The sequence below is a fragment of the Myripristis murdjan genome, chromosome 19, assembly GCF_902150065.1.
Source record: "Myripristis murdjan chromosome 19, fMyrMur1.1, whole genome shotgun sequence".
NCBI lineage: Eukaryota > Metazoa > Chordata > Actinopteri > Holocentriformes > Holocentridae > Myripristis > Myripristis murdjan.
In genome coordinates, this window is record NC_043998.1 from 15,929,076 (window position 1) to 15,956,652 (window position 27,577).

A 27,577-nucleotide genomic window follows, 5' to 3' on the forward strand; every position below is an offset into this window, starting at 1 on the left:
CCCTCCATCAACATGTCCAGTGATGAGCTGTGAGAAATGGCACACTCAAACATTTTACACCTAATGTCTCAGGATTAGTCGCGGCATTTAACATGCCCCACATTCTAATGTCATAACAGTCTAATATTAACATTAATTCCTTCTAAGGGCAATTTGAACTTCCAGGGATACAGGAATAGCATAGGTGGCATTGAAGTGGCACAGAAGTGCATGGTGCCGCTACAAAATGTTATGATTTTGCTGTAAAAAACAAAACAAAACATATATATATATATAAATTGATCCTTTTATGTGGCACTAGCTAATATCACTATCCCTCTGTATCCTGGGTATTATGGTGGAATATTACACAGAAACACCATAATCCACTAAATTACCTGATGTATTTGACCAAGGAAGAGTGTTTTCAATACCCATTACATTTCTAATCACATAATGCCCGCTGCCCTCTCCCATTTATAAAGTCTTATCCAGCATTAGAATTGACAGAGTGCTCATTTTAATGCAATACATGTGTAATCCGACAGATAATTGGTAAATTCCCACTGGATTACAAACAAATACCATACTGTATAGCCAACTTTGAAGTGACCTCATAACTTCTATAAACAGACTTTTTTTTTTTTTTTTTTTTTGTATATTTACACTTGCTAAACTCATTTGTTTAGCAGTCTCATCATGCTCTCATTATGTCACAGCTCCATGAGATACTTATTACCTTGATGACCTTGTTGTTTTATATCTGCCTGTATGCCTTAGCCTTTTTTTTTTTTTTTTTTTTTTGCAGTGGTTTGAATCATTTAGTTTTATTTTTTTCCTGCAGTGCAACTTATTTTCATCTAGTAACAGCTAGGGAGACAAGTATACAGATAAACGCTTGTTTCATTTGCTGTAATGTGTTTATATGAGTGACAGGGAATTTGAATAAAGGGTGTTGTGATTTGATGAGGTGAGGATTCGTGTCACGACAGAGGCACTGACCAAACCCGCTTGTGTCTGGTTATAATGAATGCCACCCTGGGCCCCAGCAGGTCCTCCACTGCTGCATGGGTCCAGGGATAATTTGAATTGGAGCATGTGCCATTGCAATCTGCCCATCCCCCTACTCAATCCCTGCCAACTGCCACACTGGTGTTCACAAACACTGCTGCCCATCTGCGGGGCAAAACACTGGCCGGGGCCCCAGTTACTCCTTTGCCTGCATTCAAAGAAGAGATTCTGGTCATGAACCCACATTTGTAGGCAAATACCAAAGAGTCAAGTTTTTCCCTCCCTACTTCAAAGTTGTTAACAGCATATATTGTTCAAAATCTTTGTAGCTTAAGAGAGATTTCTACACAACCTGGCATTAGGCATGTTCAAAATGTTTAGGACTGTGCAGCTTGCAAAAGAAAGAGGCCAAAATACCATACAACAACTGTAAAATTAAAATTAATTATATGTGTTTATTGTTTGTTTTTCCGCCTCCTGTATTCATTGAGTAAAGCAAAGTTTACTAGGAAAAGTGTGAAAAGTATGTTTAGTAGTTTCCTTATTGTGGTAAGCATTCTCATTACTTAATCATGGCTCCCTCTTTTTGTGTTTGTGTTTTGCCATCTGTCATCTTGAGAAGCAAATGAACCAGCTGCCATGGAGTGTGATCTTGCCCAATCAGAAATGTGGTCCTTTTCAAAGCGCATCTGTGTGAAACCTTAAAAATGCTGATGAAAAAAAGTGTCTCAAAGTTGTTAATAACATTTTGGCTGGAGAATGTTTTCACCTAGATGCCCCTGATTAGCATAAATGCATAAACTATGCCTTATTACTGAAAACAGAGCCCTTGTGCAGGCAGTGCGAAAATGGATTCTTCCTGACATTTACTAATGCTCAAAAAACAAGGAAAATATGATCTAACAGGTTCTTTTTTTAGCATAAAATGATATAGTCAATCACACTTCTTTCTACAACAGATGAGAGTGGTGAATTGTTTTTCACAAAACACTGTTGAGACACACTGTCCGACACTTGTGTTGGCCCGTACTCTGTGGCAGGGGGAGGGGAGGGGCCTCCCTCTGATCCTTGTCTCCAACCCCCAGCGACAGCACAGCTGGGTACGAAGGATCAGCCTAATTTTCAGGTCTCTCTAATGATCACCATGAAGAGCAACCACTAATCCCTTAACTGAGAAAAATGACCTCCTTTAGCTATGCGATGGAGATCCAGGCTCTGTGAGTGCCCAGTTAGGACCCGACCCAGCACCAGCGGAGATTACTGAGCGGAACCAGGGCACCAGACTGGCCTGGACCCCCCTGCTAATGAGGGGGGCTAAGCTGTCCAGAAATGATTAGCATGATGGAGCCTCTCGTTGATTAAATAATGACTGGAAAGACACAGAGTCTGTGTGTTGTAACATTGTTTTTGTATTTGTTGCCTGAGTTGAAGTGTATATATATATATATGTATAAAAAAAGACTTGCACTACTGGTTAAACTAATATATCAATATTGATGATTTTTCAGTGAGCTTGATATTTATTTCACTTATGTTATAACATCAGAGAATATTTCTTTCCTATTTAGTCCAGTTAGAATGGTCAATTACTGGAAACAACCAATAATGGCACCAAAACCCAAAGGGTCTGCTGCATGACAGTGCGTTAAATAAAACCATTATTATCCCAACATATGGTAAATGAAGCAAATGCATTGTTTAAATTGTATTAAAACATCTGAGTTGATGCTGCAAGTTGGAGAAAGTATTCAAGTTGCAACACCTGTTCCCCGTGGAGTCACTGTAAATATAAAAATTTTACACAAAATCTTGAGGCATACATATACAAGTATCTTAGGAAAAGACGAAGCGGTGCTCGGCTGCATCAATGAAAGTCTGGTTTCTCTGGGAAGGTGCATCCGACCCGCCTGATGATGACGTTGGCTGCGTAGTGGCCAGCCCGGATGCACTCCTCCAACGATCTCTCCTGGACAAGCTCTGACAGAAATCCTGGGTGGACAGAGGAGCACGGGTCAGCCGATAGACATCTAATATCTCAAAAACAGTTAGAGAAAAAAGTCAAAGTTCACATAAGCCAGCTAATAATGACATTTGGAAAGACGGGCAACCTTGCTTCATCCTCAACAGGACTCAAATGATTACTGTTTTACGTGGTGCTATGATCAGTTCATACGGAGGAAAAACAGCAGGGAAAATGTCATGCTCATATAATCTAGAGACATTACGATGTCACATAGGTGGCCTGTATCAAAGGTTAATTGGGAATGGACATCAAAATCAAGCTGTGTAGAGAATAATTTGTACAAGTTTGGATCATGCTGTACCTCCCACGAAGGCATCTCCTGCTCCATTAGTGTCCACAATATCATTCTGGTCGATGTCCAAAACAGGGAACATGGTCACCTTCTCACCTAGAGTAGGGACAAAGACAGAGAGGAGGACTGCTAATTAAAAAGGAGAACACCGGTGAGCACCAGTGGTTCAATTTTTGGCTTATATTTCCTTAATTGCATCTCGATATTGCATTATTCATAGGTCATTCCACTCGGCATGGCTCTGTTATAATTTGTGACTCATTAGACCAGGCATCACATGGCCTTTAGTAAAAGGTCATGTGATGCTTGGTCACATGAGCTACAATACAACAAGCACGGGCTAGCTTTTTGGCTGATTCATAACCAGCGTAAAGCAAAAGATTATTCCTATCCATATCTAACAAATACTACATTGTTGCTGCCGAGCGCACTGATTCAAGCGCTAATTGTGAACTCCAAGCCGGCCGGTATGAAGCTCAATGCAAAATGGTCCTCATAAGAGCATGGTACACAAGCAGTGCTTCAATTGCCTTTTGAAATTTTGTCCTCCGATTGACAAAGCTGACAGTTTAAGAAAGCACGGGGGCTAATAAGTCACAAAAGCTTTGAATCTCAGATCACGCTGTGTGCATTAAACCAGCATCTATGTCAGTGTTTAATTATAGAGATGAGTGGCAAACACAGTGCAACATATTATTTTCTATTCAATGCTTAGGGTCAATTAGGATCTTGAATTTGTCATGTTAGAATTAACTAACACTTTTGGAAATAAAATACTTTGATGTTTTGCCATGTCTTTGAAAAAAATCTCCCTATGCATCTATGTATAGCAGTAAATGAGTTGAAAGCAAAGTCTCAACATCTTTGAAACTTTAGGTGAGTGCTATGATGAAAAAGCAACAACGCAAGAACAGTTCCGTTGTTTCAATTCAAAATGGAATCCATTAAATGAGGGTCACTTTATTATCTTCAGCGGATTATACTGCTTCAATTATCAGTAGCATATGCGCTTCAAAGAAACTTCCAGTTAAAAGGAGGAGGGGGGAGCAAAAAAAAAAAGAAAAAAAAGAAACAAAAATCTACCAGATGACAAAGTCTTGAGGTGTAGAATGACATTAAATCAGCAACTTATGTCAGAACAATCTAAACCACACACACAATCTTCAAACAATCCAAGGTTTCTGGTGCAGACATGAACCTTCAAAAAGGTGCAGGAGACAAAAGACTGACATGTGGATGAAAGCAACACGGGGAGGCTGACAGAGCTCTTATGGAGAAAAAGAGGTTGGGAGTTTAAGCAGACATGAGAGGAAAACTACAAAAGTAGTTTAATGAGGCCCCCTGCTAATCTAACTATGGCTCACAGAATATTTGAGCTGCCGACAAGACACTCCACCTTATCAATTCCAATACACTTCTGCCCTTGTAATACAGGGCAATAGGCGCACAACCTGCAGCCTAGCATATGTTCAACACCTGATATCATTCATGTAAATTACTGTAAGACACCAATTGGGATAGAAAGTCCATCAAATTGCTCGTAACAGCAACATCTTAAACAGAAGAACGGGCCGTGATTAAAGGTCAGGCGCTGCCAAAACGTGATAAATGTATTGCAGATTACGAGTGAGATGTTGTTTTCATAGTGACAACAAGCACACATATGGTTTGACTGGAAGAGCATTTTTCCCTTTTCAGGGGAGCAGCTGATTGTCACTTTGATAATAAATTACAATAGACCAAGATCCTTTTAGGATCAGCTAATTAGTAGCATAACGACTTTGCTTAATTAATGTCGCAGATGAAGCTTGAGAATCCTCCTCCCTCTTGAAATGATTAACCACACATCTTACATGAAAAATGAGTTAATAAATTATATTTTGTCAATTATTCCACAGTTAAGAAATTTTAATTGTGTTTCTGCTTATGCTACGTGCTCTTGGAAATCAAAGAGCACGTGCTGTGTGGACTGAAATAGAAAAGATGAAGCTGGTGTGACTGCATGGATTTCGCTGCTCAGCAGACCCAAGGACGTCTAATAAAATTCAGTGGGTAAACATATTTCCGCAGGTTAAATAAATGGTAATTCTCTCCAGCACTATAGGAAGAGGCACATGTTACATTCATAAGAAATCAGTTGGCAACCAACCCACTTCACATTAACTAGATATTCATCTGTGCAATGAAACTGCTTCATCAGGTGGCTAAATGTTATTGTATTCACAAATGCCTTGTAATTATGGTCTTATTACTGGGTTATGCCAATTAGCAACTTTGTTATTTTGTCCTTATTAAAATCCTCTAAATACTAAAAGGAGGTGGGCATGTGTGATTACTTGTACCACACAAAATGTGCCAACCTGGATTCTAGCACCCTCCTATGAATCATAATAATAACCTTTATTTAATCAGGTCCCATTGAGATCAAGATTTCTTTTTCAATGGAGACCTGAGTACACTGCGTCAAAAATCAAACAATTTAAAATGTGCAATATCAATTGTTCTAATTAAAACAACACCATAATAGTAACATGAGCACAAAAAATGAAAATAATGATGATAAATAACACACACAACACATATTCAGCCATCATGCAAGTACTGTATACTTCTAACTATCCAGTTCAATGAGTATGTTTGAATACAAATTAATATTTTATTTGTAATAAAGGACATTCAAATATTCTACTTATAAATTAGTACATTTAAACACTATACCCCATTATCTGGACAAGCCCAAATCCTAATATGAAAAATCTCGATATTCCAGATGAGATATGCTGATGTAAAGTGGTATATTCTGCTATGTAAACACCATGTCTTATTTATTATTTGAGGTTTGGTGAGCAATGCAAATGCTCTTTCCATGGTGTATCATGTGTTACCATGGAGTTCTGAGTATCAAAGTAAAGCAAGAAAATGTGACTTTAGACTGACTGCAGGTGTACAGGGACATGAATCTGATTAGTTCCATGTAAACACAGGACTATCACCTTGGCTTAGACTCATATTCAGAATATTAACATGTATGTAAAAACACTCAGTGAGCTCCAACCCCATGCGACTGACAGCATTTACGGTAAGTTGAACCACCACCACTGGAAACATGACACGAGAGACATCCCAGCATACCCCATTCCTCCTCCTTCAATCATCATTACCAATACTTGCACTTTGCTGCTCGGGAAAGTTCACATAACCTCTTTTGAGGCAAATTATTATATTTGACTGACATGTTAGCTCAGGTTACAGTCCACCAGTTCCCCGGCCATCTGTAACAAAGAGCTCATTGGCAAAGGTCTGTCATGGAAATGGCAATAAAAAACTCTCCTGCCAAAAACCCAGTGTCTGTGTTGTTACTGGCATGTAGCATGTCTGAAAACATCACTTTGCTGAACTCCTTTCACATTTCACTGTAATGAGAGCAGCACCATTATTTGCAGTCAATAAAATTTTCCTCTACTTTTTTGTGTGTGTGTGTGTGTAAAAACTGAAATAATAGCATAACATTCTAGATTTTGGTTTGACAAAGTGAGTGAAACAGCAGATATGTGGTGAATACGTGCGGGAGTGCAGTATGAAATGTGCTTTGAGAGTTAACCTGTACCATACTGAGAGACTGTAGGGCTCTGAGAATTCAAATACTTCCTTCCAATATGCCGTAATTGTGTGCTTTTGTTAATTCATTCTTCATAATTCCCTCATTACAACCCTTGAATGGTGGTGATTAAACTCAAGAAATTCTTTCAACAAGCGACTCTCTTTGAAATGAGTATCAATTAAGCCCTTTATTATTGGCGATTCTTTTTAACAATACCAATTCACACCACAGCAATGACTGAGAAAATGCTCTCCTGTAAAAAAGCTGATGCAAATATGGCAAGCTCAACTTTATTGGAAAATGAGCACATAAAGCATTGTTTTGACTCTGAAATTATTACATGCCTCACTTGACTCTTTTCCAATAGACACCGATATCATTTTGACAGATAGCAGGTAGAGCAAATGGTTGGCAGGTCATTAAAATCAACCACGGCAGTGTAACATGTTATCAGCTACACAAATTCTACAATTAAAACATCATAATAAAGCGCAGCCTGACAAGTCGCTGGAAATTACAAATGACAACTTTGCTCAAAGGCATGCACTCCAGTCTTCTGCGGAGTTTAAATACAATATCTCTATGTGAGAAACTTGCCCAAGAATACTTCTTCTGGAACGCTTCCTTTTTGCGTTCCGGCCAAAACTCTGCCTATGAGAGAAAAACAACATTACCACTTTCTTGGCAAACACGACAGGTTAGGAGCGAGCTGACATTCAATCTGTTTCCCCATCACAACCAGCATCTTTATTCACAATTGAGTTAGAAAAAAAATACATATGCCTGTAATTACTGTAACCACAGGCAAAAGATCAGCGCAAACCAACATCCTTCAGTGAAACAAGAAGGAAAACACTTCGACGTGAGATGCCAAGCAAAAGAGAGGAGGTCACTCTCGGTGCGTAAGCTGTTAATTGATTCCGTCTTATTTTGGAATATGGAACACAAACATTTTTTGGAACACAGGCCTTTATTTTCAGACAACACAGAGATTTTTCTCAATTAAATCTTAAAATAATGCTGCGAGACAAATTTGGTGAGAACTACAAATCGCTGCTTTTTGAGGGAGGCAAAATATAAACTGAAGCTTCTCCCTGGCAGCTTATATTTGTCACTACTTAACTGACTCCTCCTTATGTGATTAACATGTATAGATTGGGTCCTCTTTTTCCAAGTTAAAATCTGCCTGCCATGCCCCCTCGAGAGCCCTAAACCCTGCTAAGGAGCTGAGTCAGGCTTTATCAAGTCCTTATCAGCGATTAGAGAGGCAACCCCCACTGAATGATCGTTTATTAGATCTCCTCACCGTTAAGGTTCAGGGCACAATGATCTTAATTAGTGCTTTAATGGGTGTATAAGCAAAAGCCCAGTGTAGTTCAGCAGTGTCAGTGGCAGCTAAATAAAGGACCACTTCCCCTGCTCACAGCTCTTAAAAGGCACGTTTGAAGCAGTAGTGTGACGAAAGACTGGTGGAGTCTCCAAATGAGGGGCAGGGGGAAAAAAAATGATAACAATAACAAATTGACATCTCTTTTTGGAGAATTATACCACAGGGGAAAGCACTCTCCCATCCTTAATCACTATAAAATGGTTTAACATGACATGCAGAGGCTGGCAAATGATCAAATCCTGACAGGAGGACAAATTGCAAACAAAATGAGAGATCAAGTTTATTAGAGCGCCGCCTCTGGGAAATGAAAATCTTTAATTCTCTTTTTACATTGACATTTATTTGGCTGGCGCGAATAGCATGTTCACATACCAATTCCGCTGCACCTACTACTGTAAGCGCTTCATCCCAATGATAGCATATTCAATGACATTTATCATGTTTGCCTTAGTAGATGACATCTGAAACACATTGTCTTTCATCCCGCCTGCATTCATCATGTATTTTATATAAAGTTCACAGAGGCACACAGCTCTGTCTTCATGCAGGAGCAATGAGAGAAGCAGGCGGGAATTATCCATCACCATGAAACACCTCCAAGACAATGGATGGCTTCATTTTCTTTTTAAGCACCAGGCTTCAAGAGTTCCACAGAAAGATTTCTTTCAAATCCTCATGAAAGGGAACTTAACTTCCAATAATACCGCACTTCAATAATGAAAAATTTGGTTTGTTTGTGCCCTGAAAAAATACTATTAATCATGGACAATATGCCTATTGTGGCATGATCTAGTTATGCTGATAATTCTATTGCATAATATCACCCAAGGTGATAACATATATCTTGCAAAAGGTTCAGTTTGGAAATGTTTTTTCCCCTTTCTTGCCAACGGTACAGAACTGAAGACATTCAATCCAACACATTTGTAGACAGGAATTGGATCAATGCTGGTGTCCAGGAGTGCTAACAGTACGGCTGTAGTTGTGCTTCTCTGCAGTCCCCGGTGATGAGTGATATGTTGGAGTCTTTACCTGAGGCCATCTTTTCCTGTGCACGTCTCACTAGTCTGAACTGCAAGGGCAATGAGGAGAGACACCCCGTGGCTCCAAACAAAGGCAAAGGCTCCCAGCAGTAATCGGAAACTATCATCTCTCCCCACATAGCTTACCCCTGCAACCCCTGCACAGTTACGATGACACTGCCTTTTAAAGTCCACTAACAAATATGCCCTGTATCAAAGAAATTGGATTGATTTGAGGACCACGTTGTCAACCTATCCCCAAGGTCACGCTGCCAACGTTTTGGAGGGAAAAAAAGGGGGCAGGATGTAAGAGTTGATGCATTAAAAATTGCTGAGGACCGGTCTGGAAACTGTCCAAGACAAAGTTAGAAGTACTTCACAAATCAATGCCTGCTCTCTACATCCTCCACATATCTTTTATGCTCCGAAATGACAGAATGTAGTGCAAGCATTCTGTTTTTTCAAACATCTGGTGTCAATATTGGAGGTTAACTTCAAAGAAATTACTGATACCATTCGGCTCTCTGTAGTCAGCGATCTATCATCTATTTAAGGCAGCATTCTGCAATTTTGAGATATGAGGTTTACGTGAAGGGTAAAGATGTCCAAAAGGGGCCAAAGTTGGGATGGCTTCAAGTTGCACTGAAGTGCAACAATACAGAGATAAGCAAACAAACTGGGCAAAAATGAAAAAAACACATTTGCCTACCGACGGTTGCAACAGTGTCGTCCTTGCCCTGGGTGAAGACCACCACTCGCTGCCTTTTCTTGTTCTCCTTGGGCAGGTTCTGGGTTTTCTTTGCGATCTCTGTAATGTCATCTGTCTGTGAAGATACAAGACCGCAGGATTTAAGTGACAAAGTTTAACATCCCCCAAATGAATACAGTAATGAGAGGCAATTTCTGGGGAGTTAATCAAAGATCACAAGTGCGACTGAGAGAGGTCAGCTTTTTAGAAAATTGGCAGAGGGATCAAGTGATAATGAAAATAGACGGGCTGCGGAACCATTTCAAGAAAAGATCAATAGGAGTGCTCGATGGTAGTCCGATGCAGTTATAGGGGAATTTTAAAAAAGCAAAACATTAGAACATCATATTCCCTAGGTGAGATGAAAATAACTGTGTGAAGATATGCTGTTGTCAGATAAAGCTACTTTTGTGAGCTGAAGGGATAGGTGGTGCATGTACTGTATCATTCTCTTCCTGAAACAGGCCATCTCTCCTCAGCATCTGCACAGAATGGATATTCGCCTGGAGACGACAGAACTCTCCGGAGTGCTTGCCTTTGATCATGAGAGGGATAAAAAAACCCACACCTGTCAGTGCTACTTTATTATTAACTCATCATGATGTACTATGAGCAGGTGGAATGTCTTTATCACCATCTCGCAGTGGGGTGGACTCTACATTTCCGTAATACAGCGCATTGAGAGCTAGCATTAAAGGGTCGTAGACACTTTCTAGCATCAGTATAGCTAACATTCGAGAACCTACAGGGCAAGCAAAAATACCGCGGTGATGGGAGTAATCAGAGAGATAGGCTCCAACCCAATACCACCAGCCACACTGGCTCACTCAAGCCAATGAGGTTTAACACCTCTAAATGCTTCCCAAACGTCCTTTAATCAGCCCTAAGAGGTCCGGGGAGACCTTGGGCAGAGGAAAAATGGGTGTAACACTCTAAGTAAGTGCTAATGGTGAGGTTAATACAGAGGCTGTTAGCAGGCAATGGCAAAAAAAGCAATTTGTCACTGTGACTGGATGTAACCACAAGCCCTCCTCCAGACACTGAATGCAAAACCACACAAGGCTTTGGCACATTCTCACCCTTTGGTTTTATGTTCACTGACATAAAAAAGGCACTACACTCAGGTTTAGGACCTAAAAGGTTCTAGGGCTAGAGGTGGTAGGGTAAGCATCACGGTTGTTGAGCAGGGCAAGCAATGTACACACATGTACGCACACGCACGCACGCACGCACACACACACACACACGATCACACACACAAGACACACACACACCCTTATTGCTTGGCAGAAACATACCACTTACCTGACAACTTCCTATGGCAAAACAATACAGAAAAATAATAATGTTCAACGTGAGTACAAAACAAATGAATTGACAAATTATATGGCCAATTTGGTTTAGTGCTGACAAATAGCAATAAATATGATTATGAGGCAATTGATCGGACATAAATCAACAAACCATGAAATATGAAAGCTTTATAAGGGTGTTAAATTCTGTTTCTGTATTGAAGCCAGTGAGAAATTGATCCTCTCCAATGCAGTCCGCTTGTGAACCACTGCCAGGGAAAGATTCAATTACTGCTGCTGTGCAGATATTTCTTTGAGCATTTAAAGGAAACAGATCACAATCGGGCCACGTAGTGTGTTTGGATCTACTGATTGCTGTTTTTGGAGAGGACGAGCTTTTTATCTTGCGTTTCAGCTAAAGAACGGCTTCTCACATTGTTGCTAGTTTTCCAATGATGTGATGGTACACAGCTTACCCAAACATTCAAAGTGCATCATGCAGCATTTTAGAGTCACTGATTATGAGACGGTCTTTAAAACAATTTTATTATGTCAACATTATATCATGTAGATTTCAATCAGATTTGACTGTAAGAAATGAAGCACGCCATACGGACCATTAAGTCTAACTGCTATTGAAGTGAAATCATCATCACTGCCCTTGGAAGTCACAAATAGCATCCTGAGACACATTTGTACACATTCTGATTACTACTGTTTGTTTGTTTTTTAAATATCTGTTCTAAATGTGACTAGCGAAAATATAATTTGTGGTAATTTTACTGGTGCATTATCAGCAGGAAACAGCATCTGTGTAGGGCTGAGCAATAAAACATTAACAATAATTTCCGCGAGGTTTCCTCAATATAAATATAAAAAATGTTCAATAAAATGTCAATATATTTTAACATAATAATATTGCATGACTGTTGCACCAAGGGCCAGTGTTGTGGCAGTAATAAAAAATGGCTGGTTTCTTTGGAGTTCATTCAGAAGCAAAAACCAGCCTTTAAATGTGACATACGAATTGTTTCATATGTATCAAAATAACTGATATGATACATTTTATTGTGATCCCTGGTCATTTCTCTGATCACTTCCCCCTGATCCTAAATCTGTGAATGACTAATTTAAGCTGATTAGACCTTTGTACCAATCTTTCTTTTGGACCCCAATTCCTTTTAGTAACTCATAGTTGTGGAGCCTATATATTGACATTTTGAAACTACAGTTATGGGGACTTTCTCGTACACAAACCGAGTAAAATTGTCATCAAAAAGTGACAAGAAAAAAAATGACAAATTTGAGAAGAAAACCTCTTTGAACTGCAGCCATCCAGAAATAAGTACACACTAGCAATGCTATCTGAGAAATCACATTCATCCAATGCAATTTCGCAGAGTGTTCTGGCAAATCAAGTTGACATAGAAAATGTCAAAGAATTGTTACTACTAGGAGAGTCTATGCTTTGCCCTTTATATATTTTTTTTTGCGATGTGAGCCCCTCGCTACCCCCCCACCACCCCCTCCCCTGCCTTCATCCCTTCTCCTCTCTTAAACCTGTCACTGCCATCAGGATTGCATTTCTATTCCAGTCACGTTGATCACACCGTTAGTGATTCTGGATGACAATTATTCACACAGAGCAGAGCCATATTCAAGGCAGCTCTACCTTTGAAAGAGAGAAGGCACTTAAAATACCTAAGCCCATTTCAAAACTCACACACAGGCTATTTGTGTTTTTGATTTCACATTTAAAACGGTGCTGGAGTGTCGCTGGGAATATGCAAAATAAACGCAAAAAAAAGAAGGAAAAAGCTAAGAAAAGAAAAAGGCGACTAAGTGAACATTCATTTTATACTTAAGAGGCAGCCCCACTTAAAAAAAACATACTGTACATTCTATGGACTAACAAGCGCTGTAATTTTGATTTACATAATCTAAAACCACAGGTGGCTGTAATTTGGTTATTAAAAGACTACTGTGTGGTTCAATTTGGTGTAGTGCTGTAGCAGTAAAGGGAAGACATATCATCCCTGGGTGCAATGAAGCTAATGAGGAGGCTTTTTAACCAGGCAACCTGACGAGCCCCAAGCCTGCAGAGGAAGGCTTGAAACCATGCCCAACTTCTCAGCTTCCCAAGAGGCTTTTCAAAATTCAATAAATAACATCTGTAGGCGATGTTGGGTGCAGACCTAGCAGAGTGCGTCATAACAGAGAGCTGGCTGAACAAAGAAACCATGACGACTGCCAGGTTTCCATAGCAACTGCTGCAAGGCCTGGAGAGTATAATAGCACATCAATCACTGTCCAAAAAGAACTTCATTATCAGCAAAAATAAACCTTTAGGATCTGTTTAGTGTGCAATTGCTGGTCAACTCACCTCAAAGCCTTGCTCTTTGGCAAAAGTGGCTGCCTCCTGAAATAAAACACAAATGAGCAGTTAATTATACAGGCACAAACAGAGCAGGATGTCACACTCCACACATAAAGTAAAGACATCTCACTTCCTTCAGCTACTCGCATGTGTGGCAGTGTCACTTGAGAGTCAGTAACTTGAGTTGGTATTGCTATGCCAACTCCTGATTTACTAGGCATGCAGCCCACCCATTTAATCCATTGCCCCACTTCATCTCATCTTACAACAGCAGCATGAGATAACAGCACCATTTCAGCCTGCAGCCATGAAACTACCAGTGAAACCATAAATATGTGTTGATATGGGGGAATCCCGGACAATGAAATTCATCGTTGGTCGCATGACATACAGCACCTATATATACTAAAAAGTATCCATCCCTCTTCATTTTAATCAACGGCGGCGGCTGTTGCATGTCAATTCAATATGATGCCGCCGATCATGACGGACAACTTTATGCAATAAATTCACTTTTGACCCCAGACACAGCAATAAGTCGATGCTATTCTACTAAATGATCCAATTATGTGAAAAGGGGGGCTGGTGTTTGCGTGACCTTGGGGAGAGGTTGACAACCTGGTCCTCAAACAGAAGGGGAGGAGATGACATGGAACAATAAGGTTACTGGTCCCAGGAGGAAAGCCTCATGGCTCTCTGCCTTGGATCAACATTACAGCGCCAGCAATATGTCAATTCACCCCCCTCAATGCACACAGAAGCAGGCAGAGTGGCTAGTCAATTAGATGTGGCACTCAAGCCTTTTATAATGAGTAAAGGTGAGTTGTCTCTCTATTTTTTTTGCCTCTTCAATCTATTGAGGGTTTAGGTCTCACATTTGTTTTCATTTATTTACAACCACATATTGACTTTTCTCCTCAGGAACATTCCATCACAGACAAGTACTAGGCATCTCACAGGGGCATGAGCAGCTTGAAAAATGTCTTGTCAAAACAGAGATATTTCATCTCCAAGTCTTTAGAAAGCCTTAAAAACGACACATGAATGAAGGCTGAATAACAGTGTTGTTGGGCGGCACACGTCTCTCTCCCTCACTCGCTCTTTCCCTCTCTCTCTCTCCCTCTCCCTCTCTCTCTCTCTCTCTCTCTATTTAGCAACTGTAACATTTGTGAGAAAAGCCTTTCAAGAGGGAGTGGGTGTTAGTAGAAAAGATAATTGAAGCAATTTCTATGAGCCACCTGTGTGCAGTGTAATCCCTTTTAGGAATTTATTAATTTCTATGGGCTGTTATGGATGCCTACATCAAAAATACTTGCTACTATAAGCTTAGCTAAAGCTAATATATTGGTATGATAAATATGTTGGTAAATATGCAATTATTGCCACTAGACAGGCAAGCTAATAAACCTGAAATAACAGGCAATAAAAGTTACAATTCCTTCAGGGCATACAGTGTAGGTATTTAAACACATAACATATTTTTGGCTGTGCATGTTGTATATTGGATGTGTGGTGTTTTGGTATGTTGTGGTAGACGGTCCTCAAATGATGGTCCATGTGCGTCTACAGCTGTCACTACAATGACAAGTGCTTCGAGTGACATCTGGGTGAAATCCTCTCGTCCTCAAAAAAAGCATCTCATTTGTCAGGAGATTGCTGCGATTGCGTGCTCTCCTTTGATGATCCGCTCCAAGTCTTACTCCTTAAGTAGAGGGGACTGTTGCAGATTTTTGGGGGCCCGTAAGTTCTCCTCATTCTCTTCCTTGGTCGAACGAGGTAAAAGATAACAAGCCCGGCTGAGAGCGTGAGCCCTCTGCAGCCATAGTTAGTATAAAGCTATCAGAATGTGTGAGATGTTGCTGCTGTCAGAGGCTCATACAGTCAAAGGGATATTTTTAGAGAGCTTAAGCTAATAATCCAAAGCCCAGTCAGGGGGGCGGGAGCCTACAATTTCTTGCCAAGCAAAATGAAAGAGGAAATACACTTCATGCAAAGGGCATTTTTCAAAGCTTCACACTTTCTATATATTTTTTTTTCCTTTGACGCTATAAGTGACAGGAGCCAACAAGAACAGCTTAGATTTGCCATGAGCAGCCACAGTATGGGTGCATTCTCCATCAAGTTATCCACGCTCTGTGGAGTTTATTTTCTTTTTTTTGACTGAACCTGCACTGCTGAAACTGCACATACACATATTTACATTCAAACTATTACCTTATCTTAAACATCTCACCACACACATTTCCTATCGTTTCCGTTTGGCCTGAACGGTGTTAAAAATGTTTGTTTGCTCTTCGAGCATTGTGGTAGATAAGCAAACCCAGAAGAAAAAAAAAAAGAAATGAATACAATTAGAGAAGTTATTGGCCCTCAAGCTAAACTAATACCATTAACAAACCACAACAAGGCTTTATGCTTTTTTCCCTTCTGTGTAACAAGTTGTCGAGCATATGTCACAGAAGGAAAGCGAGGAGAAAAAAAAATCCTATTTCAGAGTTTCCCAAAGAATCTAAATCAAAGAGCAAACCTCAGTGCTAAGGTTAATAAAAGTTGATAAGCTGAAAAGCGTAACTCCCCCAGGCCATTCAGAAAATAGGCATTTGCTTGACTGTGTTAGCCCAAGTTGATGCTGAGGCAGAAATTGAATTGTGTTTGACATTGGGTGGGGGGCCGGGATACTGAGGAGGGTAGGCCTGAAAAGTTATTTACAACACGACCTGTGTTTTCTTCTTCCTTTCTAGGCATTTCAATAAGAGCTTGTTTTCGAAGGCATCCGAGTTTTAAGCCTGGAACAATTTTAAAGGAGAGCTGATTTTGCACTGTTGTAGAGTTATTTTGAAACACGATATGACAAGGTTGCAAAATATTTCCTCTTGGCCCAGCTCTTTGATCAAACTGCGCAAACCTCAGGAAAACAAATTATTGGGCCCGGACAGATAAGTCGGAAATGACAAATCACATACGATGCCTTTAAAGCGGACTGAATACACTCAGGTCATGATACCTCCAATGATTCAGCCACTTATCGCTATTTACAGATGTAAGACCGTGGCATATGACACATTTACTGTTTTCTTCGTTCTTTGCATAAGACATTGCCGAGGCGAGTCAGACAGCTTTTCATAAATGCCCAGTGAAAACAACATCTGGCATTCCACTCAAGCGCTTCCACCCAGATTACTACAGCATATATTACAGAGCGAGGGGGGGGGATAAATAACTAATCAAGGCAATGGTGATGGTGGGGAATGTGGGTGCCCTTGAAGTGGCCTCAGGGTCACAAACACGGCTCTTGCTGGATGTCAGCGTGTCAACCCCCAGCATGAGGCCAGGTGCTGTTGAACAGGAAGCTGCCACACCAAAGATGTGTGCGGCGATAAGTACTGCAGGTGATTATTAATATGATAATGCAAGCTGATAGCACCTCCTTACAGCCGGGTGGAAGGAAGGCGGCCGCCTGCTTCTGTGGAGGACAGATTAGCAGGAATAAATCAGCTGTACTGGGTCCTGCTGGAGCTCCTAGGAGAATGCAGCATTCCTGCTCGAGCATGACATGCCACAAACACGGGGATAAACACACACACACACACGCACGCACAAACAACACACTTCAGAGAGGCAGGAGTCGCTATTACTGCCTCTGGGAATTCACTCCACAACAGATGATGGCATTACTTTATTTTTACTGAGCCATTAAATGCCATGTTTCAGCACAACCTAGTTAATTTCTCACATCCCGGGTGGTCGTATAGGTGAAATCTGCAAGTCAGGTTCTTTATTGTTGACAATTTACAACTGGCATGCGCAGACTTTTTAGCCTGATTCCAAACTAGGGCGTCATCTAACTCCCAGCTGCATTCCCGCAAATTTGTCTTCTTATCTGTGTTTCTTCTGATCCCTTGAAGCAAAGTTCTGAAAAAGCCCTTTGAAAGGAAAACACCTCAAAGTGAGATTTTTTTTTTTTTTGTGCTACATCTGTATTATTTACTATTGTTCAACGGATAGCGCATTGTGAGATAGAAAATTTAAATTTGCAACCCCCGTCCGCAGTGCATAAGACTGTATTCATTTCAAAATCCCATCAAATCTCTCTATTAACCTGGGGCCATGTTCATTACATAATCCACTGCTGCAAACTGCGACGCAACTTCTGCTTAGAGAAATGGCTTCCTTGTTGCTTTAGTGAAATAAAGTTTAAAACTGCCGATAAGTACCATTTGAATAAATGCACACAAGAGGAACAATATAGGTCTTGTTGGAACTGACAGCTGTAAACTTTTATTACGTATCAACACCGCAGAGTGTGCAAACATAAAAACATGTACATTAATGGCAGGCCACTCCATATCATGATAGAGCTATGATAATAGGAAATGGCCTCTGGATAATTGGATGTTGTAAAATAGTAGTGCTATCAAAGAAATAACCCAAAAAGTGGGAACATCAGCATTTTTCTTTAAATCCACTTTGATGATATTTGTCTAAACTAGATAGCAACCAAGCGCACGGTTGACCTAAGCTTTCATGTGGCCAATTTCAACAGTGCCCTTGTCTGCCATTCCATTACACACCTTCAGTAACAGCCTGTGCTCCCATCTATCTCAGTCTGACTACAAGGGCAGGAGAGAGGTCTCTTACCAAGCCCACAGGGACCGCACCAATACCTACAGCGCGGGACCAAAGGTTAAACAATCGGAAACATGTGCTGTACATAAATATCTTCGTTGATAGCAATCTCGGCATGGGAAAGCAGGGCTTGCATGAGGGGTCCCGAGCACAGGATGTAACCTCTGATAGAGCGTTGCGTTGAGCTCCTCTGCTGTGGCTAATGGAAGCCATGGCAGCGGTAGTAGCAGCTTTGTGCTAGGGGGAGTTAGTTATCAGCCTGATGGCCTTATCAGCACTAAGGGCTTCTATCACACATCTCACCTCTGGGCTTTAACACGGGGTCACTACACGACGTCAGAGTACCAGAGACTGGCTATCTCTCAAGGAACGAAATGAGATGAAGGGGAAATGGTGGATGATCTCCTCTGAACGCCAAGCAGAGCTAATGCAGCTAATGCTTTTGACTAGAACTAAAAAGGAAAGATCATATGACCCCCATTCTAGCCAAATTACAGTATACTGGCTTACAATTGATTTCAGAATTGATTTTAAGATTTTACTGATTACTTGTACAGCAATAAATGGCTTAACCTCAGCTTATTTAATGGAGCTCTTATCTCTCCGTGTACTGTACAAAAGCCTAGAATTACATCTACAGGCAAAGCTCTTCTGAATTAAGTCTGCCTCTTCAAGTCTAGACTAAAGTCAAAAGCATTTGAAGTCAGAGCCCATGAACTTCAGAATCACCTCCCTACCTCCTCTTAAAACATAACCCCAAACAAGTTTTAAAGGTAATTTTTAATGGTAACATTTCACTCCAGTTTGTTTTAGTTTGTTTGTCTGTCTGTCTGTCACCAGGCAATCTCAAAAATTTATGAAAAGAGTTCCATGAAAGTGAGTTAACAGACCGGCCTTGGGCCATGGAACAATTGATTATATTTTGATGTGGATCTGAGATACCTACCACTACACAATTACACATATATTTTCCAGCTTTATTGTAACTATGGAACTACTGGAGATAGAAACTTGATTCCAGATCTGAAGGGTATGTTTCTGCAAGGTCAAAAATTCAGTGTAATTTGAAATGGCATTTCCAACATTGTAGTTTTCGTTAAATTGCGGCATTCCTTGTAGTGCTCTCATCACATTGAGATATTTGTAATGTTTCCTGCATCTTAGCTGTTTTTCAAAGTTAATTTACTCCATGTGAGGAAGAGGGAGTAAATTTTAAGGCGTAATTGTGCAAAATTGCGCAATTGCGCAGAATTGTTTGCTTTGGTTTATATGCTGGTTTGAATAGGTTTTGACTACAGGAGCTAGTTCCTGATGCAACGGCTCAGAACGTTAGCTATTGGTTAAAAGCTATTTTTTGGAGAGCAAAATGTGGCAATCAGAGAAGCAGAAAACAGAAGTAAAAGGTCTTCTCTTGTCTCCTACTAGGTCTCGCTATGTTCTTGAATGTGCACATGAATGAAACGGTGATTGGAAATTCCTTCAAAATGTATGTTTATAGCGTGTTATTCTCAGTGACGGATTACCTTTATTGACCAGATTAGAAGTCTCTGGAGTTATTTCCTCGCCCGTTGGGAATTGAATCAAACTGAATGAGCCTGAAAGGTATGGGAAAATTATTTAAAAAGATATCTTTAATCATGGCACATGCATGTAAGAAGTAACAGTACATTAAACATTGTTTAATGTAGCGATACTTTATGTCCTTTAAGTTAATGGTCCAGCACTGGTGGAGATTTGTGTTCCTTCTAGTTATAAACCTGCTTTTAACTGACATTATTTTACAATTTTATTTATTAGTTTGTAGTCTGGTCTAGTCATTTTTGTTGTTGCTTTTTTGTCTGCTGTTTGCATTTGTTTTATTGCTTTTTTGCTGTTGTTGTTGGTATAGAGTAAATTGGTTTGGAGAAAATTTCAGCCCAAACCCTTTTTAAACACTATTTAAAACCTTGTCCTGGCAACTTGCATTGCATTTCACTGCAATTTGCACTGCAGTTTTGAGTATCTCCAACTAACTAGCCAAATGTTAACCCACACACATTACTGAGATACTTTCAGCACAGCTACAATGGCGTTTAATGTGAAAAATATTTCCACAATCTAACAAAAAACAGTGTTAGCTTTCAGGATTAATTTTCAACCATTAAAAATAAAAGAGCAAGGGCTTCTCACTGATTTGCAGCGATGCTAAACAAACACGCAGGGAGAATTTCATCATAGAAGATGCACAGCACAGTTATTTTTCCTACTAAGCTCCACTGTACCTGTAGCTGCTTTCTATGTGTATTACACCTGGCAGTTTTACCAGCTGAAAAAGGACTTACACCCAAAACAACAAAATGTCACCAGGAATACAATATAAGACACTAAACACTGTTTTTAAATGGCGTTAATAAGTTCTAGCGTGGAATTTGCATTTAAGCAAACAACATTTATTGTTGTCAGTATTACTGTTATTAGTATTATTTGAACTACAAACAATCAGTAGATGTTTTTAGGCTCAAAGCCGTGCATGATACACAGTTCCTTTTGGCTTCCTTCCATTTCTCAGAGCTAAACCGTGTATTTAGTAAATTCCATCTATAATTATGCAATTATACATTCATTTTTATGTTAGATAAACAAAATCTTGCTTGAAAAGTGTGCTATCAAGACTTCTGATGAGACTGCATCCAATTTTCTGACAGTCCATCAGTTTCTCATAGCTTATTATCTGATATATTCAATAGATATTTGGTTGCAGGCTGTGCAAACAAAAGGTCAAGAAAACAAACAGCTTTCTTCTGTGCTGAACTGTAGAGAACGGCGACCGTGCTCTCCTGTGTATAATAAACATATGAGCATTTGGCCTGCTCTATTTACCTCCTAATGAGAAACAAAGATCTGGTCTGGAGGGATTTGCATGGTTCAGACAATGAAAAACCCAGGGAGAAAAAAAAGCCCTCAAAATAATTCAAACCATTTGCGTGTGCAAGGGACATGAGAGCTCTGTCTGAATAAATTGGCCATACAAAAATTGAGATGATGTCCAATGCGTTATCTGTTGATGTGGCATAAGATGGCCACTTGCCAGATGAAAAGCTGCATGGAGGGCAGGGGCCCTTCAACAGCTAGGCTAAATCATTTCACATGCATGCACACAGCTAGCATGTGATAGGTGCTGCGGGGAGAGGAAAATAACCACAGGGCTTTTCTAGAAGGAAATACTTGGCATGATGCAATCAAAAGGCCCACAGTAATTTAGGTCATAAAAACAACCAATTCATTCAGTTCGAGTAGGAGCAATGGGCAGACTGAGCTAAGTGAGGTTTCTAAAACAAGCCTGTAGGTTCCATCCACCATGACATGTAACAAATTAATTTGGTATTATGGATGGGTAGATTGTGCTGATAATGTCTGTGTCATTTGGAAATCTGCGGGAATCATTCCATAGCGTGGGATACCGCTTCTCATCCAGAATTTTCTGACCATAAGGAAAGTTGGGGAGTCCACCAAAAGACACTGGAAAACATGACTGTTTCCCATAGACTGCGGGAACACAAACGCAAGAAGACAAAGGGCAGTCCTCTCTGCCAGCTCGGTGTGGATAAGAGGATTGGGGAGGGAGGGGGGGGCAACCAGCCAGAATCCAAGTTCCACTGAATCAAGCGTGGGACAGGCATGAGGGCTGTAAGGGTATCGGGAAGCCCGCCGGTATTCAAACTTCTGCGAGTCCCTCCAGCAACAAGCTGACATCCTGCACTCGCTCCTGCTGTGACAGAAATACACTGGCCTCAGCGCCAGCGGAGCGCGGGCACTATTGATCTGCTCCCAGCGCAATATCTCCTCTTACATCCATAATTATTCTCCTTCAGAGGACTCCGCTGTGTGCCCTGGCTGCCCGGCTGGCTGGCTTTCTATCCACCTCCTTGTTAAAGATGCTCTATGGTCTCACATTTCATGTTGCACTGCCAAAGACCCCCTTCTTTTAACCCCGGCATTTTCAAATATTTCATGGTTCAATCCTGGGGTTGGGGAAGGTGGCTTCGGCACGGCACAATTACAGTGGTTAGCTGGACTCCTCTGGCGGAGCCATGCTGACTCCCAAAGTACCATGACTCGCAAACAGGCAGGCCAGGAAAAACAAAAAATGTTGGAGAGATAATACTTTCTGCGCTGTGCTAAATCTTCCCACTGCATGCATATATGAACAAATGGCCTTGCTGTTTAACTGCAGGGCTTTCAGTATCTTGTAATGATGCTTCATATGATCTAGTATTCAATTAAAAAACAAGGCAGCCTTTGCATTTAGCAATTCACCTCAGCTAATGCGAGCCATGACTCATCATACTAGTCACTGACTGTACGTCACATTGAAGGTCAATGTACTCTGGCACTGATGGAATGCATGTGACTCATCACAGAAATAGTACATTCAATTAAAATTCAGTCGTGAAAGACACAAAGGAGAGCGGGAGCTAATACTTCATGTCTTTTTCTCCAATGACACATCGTGATTGTTCCGCTTGACTGGGGTTTAGAGATGGTTCTGTGTTCGTCCTCCCAGTTGGCCTGTGGGGCCTTGTGAATAAACACATGGAGGTTAATGTCTCATGTTCTTCCCATTCTCTACAGACAGCTCTGACAGGAGGAGCAAGAGAATGAGAGAGAGCAAGAGCCTAAAAGGAAAGCTGTTTCAGTAATACGCTAATCTGGCTCTCACATCTCTTTGTTTTAGGCATTGAGACGGGATATTTTCCCCAAGCTACTGTTGAGAAGCACATCTCCAGTCCGCTGTGGGTGAGCTGTCAAGGGGAAATTCTTTCTCTTTTTTTTGCAAGAACACCCCTCATACCCTCAGGGGTCTTTAGTGAACTTGCCATCACCCACACATACTGACAGCAGAGAGCACGCACTTCCAGAGTCCCGCACACGTCACCACGGCGATAAACAGCCACGGGCCTTGCCACAGAGATAAGGCTTCCTAGCAGTCCATCAAACAAACAAAGCAGGATGACGAATCTAGGGAGATGTTAAGAAATGACGCCATATTGCCCATGTATCTCTGCCTGCCTTTTTCCATGCACACAAACGCACAGACACAGAGACACACATATACTCTGCACACCCACTTCAGCCTGTCCTGGAAAAATCATTAGAGCCCCCACCACCTCACACACACCGCATGCAGATGGAGAAAAATAGGGCTGAGAGCCAAAATGCCTGAGGGGCTTTTCATGACAATAACCTTCTGTGGAGCTGCTTGTATCCCTCCACCTAGATCACGGAAAGGTGCTGAGGGATGGATGGGAAAATAAGCAAGATAGCTATACAAAATATTAGGCAAAGAACATTCACAAAGTACAGAGGAAGAAGAAATCCGTGTCATTTTGCTCTCATGGCCTGGGGAGATGGCAGGCTAAATGCTCTTTAAAAACAGCTTGAACATAGAAATGATGATGGCTCCTTTTGCCTCCGCGAAGTACATTAATACATAGCCGTATGCCATCTCCACTTTTGTTAAATGGCTCGCCTATTGAGTATTCAATTACAATGGCGGACTCTCGTTTGGAAGACAGGGCTGGGACCCACATAAATAAGCTCCCTCTGAGTGCGGGGTTGCAGAGCGGATTGGACAGCAATGGAAGGCATGTGGAGCTCCTGTATGGTGGTGGTATATAATGTCAATGGCAGAGGAGAGAGGGGGTGGGAGGAAGGGGTATTGGCTGTGGGGCAAAAATCTAAGCTCCTCATCTGCGGTACCGTTTTATGAGGGAAGCACATTTTTAAACCATTTCACTGTTGCTCCTGCTGCCCAGATAAAAAAAAAAAGGCCCAAGTGCTCGAAATGATCTAAATTGAGACAGCCATGAATCCTGGCTTATGGAACATCAGTCAGGGTGATTAATTCAGTCTAAATTAATCGTTCCATTTGTCTATGATATGTCTAAAATTCCACAATACAAATCCGGCAGTAATGGTCCAATCCTTTACCCCCCATTGTGTGGTTTATCTCCGATGCTCAAATGGCAAAAGCAAATTGTGGCTAATTTTAATCGGTGAATCCACTGGCATGTGGTTTTTCCAGCAGTAATGATTCCCTCATTCGGGCCTAATTAACTGTAGCCATTAAATGGAGGGAAATGTAATGCCCTGGGTTCCATGTCAGGTAGTCAGAAGAGGACAGCACAGGAGGACTCAATTAGGCTGGTGCTGTTCCCAGGTTATCACACGACATGTTTGCCAATTAAGTGAAGTAGCGTCTGATGTCTCTGTGCCTTGCAGACTCCTCCATCCCCACCATCTCAGAGGCCCTGGCACCATAGAAACTGCGTCGCTAGCCTCTCCACCTCCCCAACAGCGGAGGAGCAGACACTACACTATGCCCCAAAAAGGCAGTAATTACAGGACGGATGGGAGACTGTTATATAAGTAGGAGGCTGCCGATAGGCCAGGCAGGCAGGCCTGCTGATGCCAGGTTTCAAACAAGTACCAGCAGGATCGAGTTACAGCAGAATTACCCAGGGCAGCCTCAGTCAGACACAAAGACACATTTCAACATCAGAAGCAGGCAAAAACAAGAAAAGAAACAGAGGCTATTGACATTTTGGAGTCTTTAATGTTGCAAGATTGTTTTGATATTTCAAACGATCAAAAGAAAATTGTGATCTGGCTGAAATAAGATCCTTATCGTGGCAATTAAAGGTCTGACTTGGAACACGTGTTAAATTCTACATAAAGGGGATTTCAATCTGTTTGAAAATGGTTATTAGTGATTTTCAAAATATCAGTTTTAAAAACCAGTTTTGAACATATTTTCCCAACTGTGAACTGTTATGTATCATTGAAACAGAGGCTTCATCTTTTCTGACTCTGGGAGAGGAAGACAGACAGAAACGGGCAGACACATTAGCCTTCCCTCACGGCATATTCTGCGAGGCTATGGGAGTCAGTCTGTATGATCCTGACTGTCAGTGACTTGTTATGAAAGCATCATGGGCTGAGTCTGATCCATCACTGGGGGGTGTTGGGGCGAGAGCGGGGCCAGGGGGTGCTGGTGGGGGTGAGTGTGGATGAGGCAGCCCTGCTGCCTGTCACTCACCATGCACCGCTGCATGACCGCCAACCTTGTCTGGCTTGTGCACAATGGGAGGTCTGGGGCTTGACTGTATGAGCAGTCACTCCTGCTCACTCCTCCCAGCAGTCCAACATAAGGAAGGCCAAAAGGAGTCAAAACACTCTGGACAGGCATTAGTCCTGTAGACCCTGGAAGACCTCACCACTTGAGGGGCTTAGCGGTGAATATCTGCTCTGATTTCCACTGATTCTGTTACTTTGCTGGTCTTAACTAGATTCAATCCAGAGAGCAAGCCCTGACAGAGAGCCTCACAAAGATAATCTCCTTCAACAAATGCACGTTGTAATTATCCCTAGTCATTAAACTGTAATGACTGGAGGTGTGAGCAAACTTCTTAAGCAAACAGTTACAGTACCACCCACCCGAAAATACATAACGTTTGCAAAATGTACACCGTGCTTTAGGAGGACAGAATCGTTCCTCACGGCAATTAGGGAGAGAGAGAGAGAGAGAGAGAAAGCGGGAGAGAGAGAGAGAGAGAGAGAGAGAGAGAGATGGGGGGGTGCATATGCAAAAGGGAGGTCTTGGGGAGCTTATGGAGGGAGAGAAAAGAAAAGAGGGAAAAGCTGAAGTCAGCAACAGCAATAAATCCTCAAATGCTGAGCCGTTTCTTCCAATTCTGTCCTGGTCTGTAGACCCCATCTCTAACCCAAAGAAAGGGCTCTGTTTAGTAGCTTTAGCAGCGGGGAGGCGAGTTCAGCCCAGAGATCTTCCCATTCCCCCACCCCCTTCCCCATGCCCCCCCAGCGGTGCAGTTTGTCTAGGCTGTACCTCCAAGCGGAACTCGGCTGGCCTGTTAGAGGATATTTCCCAGCAGCACCACAGTCTGGGACCACAGCTTGACCTCCAACCAACTACTCACTTCCACATAGGTGAGAAAAATCAATAGATTAACTGGCATGAAATGGTGATGCAATTAAGATGAATGATTACAGGGCTAATTCTTATCCATCTCTTTATGGGGCAGTGGCGAAGTGAAAAGTTAAATGGGTACTGGGGGAAAAGAAGAGGAGCGAGAGGGAAAAAAAGAGAAGTGGACATGGCATTTCATTTTGCTTTCAACAGGGTGAGAGAACATAATGTTGACAATGTAAGTACATACTGTACACACACAGACACACAAACAAACACACACCCCAACCAGAACAATGTGTTTTGAACTTAGCAACCAAAGTATTTATCCCAGAGGCCCCGACCAATGTCTTGTTCCACTTACCGTCTCGTTGCCAAACAAGATGTCAACGTATGGCATGACCTTCATCAAAGGCTCCTTAAAGAACTGGCTGATGAAAGGTGCAGAGAGGTTCATGCAGAAGACTTTGTTGTTGTCAGAGGCGTGCTTAGCCACCTTGAGGATCGACTCCGGGGACACAGTCAGGAAAAAACCCTGGAAACAACACAATTACATTCACTCACATCATGTTTTCAGCTTTTTGATTGCCCCTACCTGGAAAAAAAAAAAAAAAAAAAAAAATCACACACACACAGCTGCACTGCACAGACAGCATCATTTGTGGTCTAACAGCAGAACATGGGCCCAAATGGACTGAACTACAGGCTCCCTAGGACTAAAAGACTTCAAACTGCTAATTTGTGGCTTTTGGATTCTGACAAGGCAATTTTAGGGTGACAAGGCGTGGTATTATTAAAATAACACAACAGAATGAAAAAAAAAACAGTAGCTCTCTTAAGCATTTATCTGAAATGGTTTGGAACATACACAGTGTAACAAAGAGAAGGAAAAAGGCAGGAAAAATCCATCCAGGATAAAGCCCGTGGCTGGGCTCCAAGGCTTGTACTGGAGGAAGCAACGTGCACGTATCCGATGATAGGGTGAACAAAAGTCTCGTCTGGACTCTCCTTACTTGGAAACAAGAGAGGCAGGTCCACTCATTGTGTGAATGAATACAAATCAGGTAAGAAAACACCTTTGTGTTTCAGGTTGAAACCTGAAGCGAGACTCTCCTGCAAACCACACAAAAACACTCCTCCTTTGATACTGATCTTCTTAACCTTGTTTTTCAGCAACAAGCTTCTCTATAAAACCACTGTGTCACAATAGAGGCAGGGGAAAGGGGGGAAAAAAGTTTCTGTGCGGTGAT

General features: G+C 41.5%; 1 protein-coding gene across 3 annotated transcripts in view; it reads right to left on the minus strand.

The window, feature by feature from the left end:
* Positions 1–761: 761 nt before the first annotated feature.
* The window catches only part of adkb (adenosine kinase b), an 88,082-nt gene continuing 61,266 nt past the window's right edge, over positions 762–27,577 (minus strand). For 2 of the 3 annotated variants that reach the window (XM_030077057.1, XM_030077058.1), the window contains exons 7-11: positions 26,692–26,862; positions 13,742–13,777; positions 10,028–10,142; positions 3,315–3,401; positions 762–2,979 (exon numbers count right to left, since the gene is read on the minus strand). In XM_030077057.1, the coding sequence (XP_029932917.1) occupies positions 2,855–2,979; positions 3,315–3,401; positions 10,028–10,142; positions 13,742–13,777; positions 26,692–26,862 (534 nt within the window). In that variant the 3' untranslated portion in view covers positions 762–2,854. Of the gene's footprint in view, positions 2,980–3,314; positions 3,402–7,180; positions 7,558–10,027; positions 10,143–13,741; positions 13,778–26,691; positions 26,863–27,577 lie in introns of those variants that run through there. The other variant, XM_030077059.1, reaches the window with a different exon arrangement.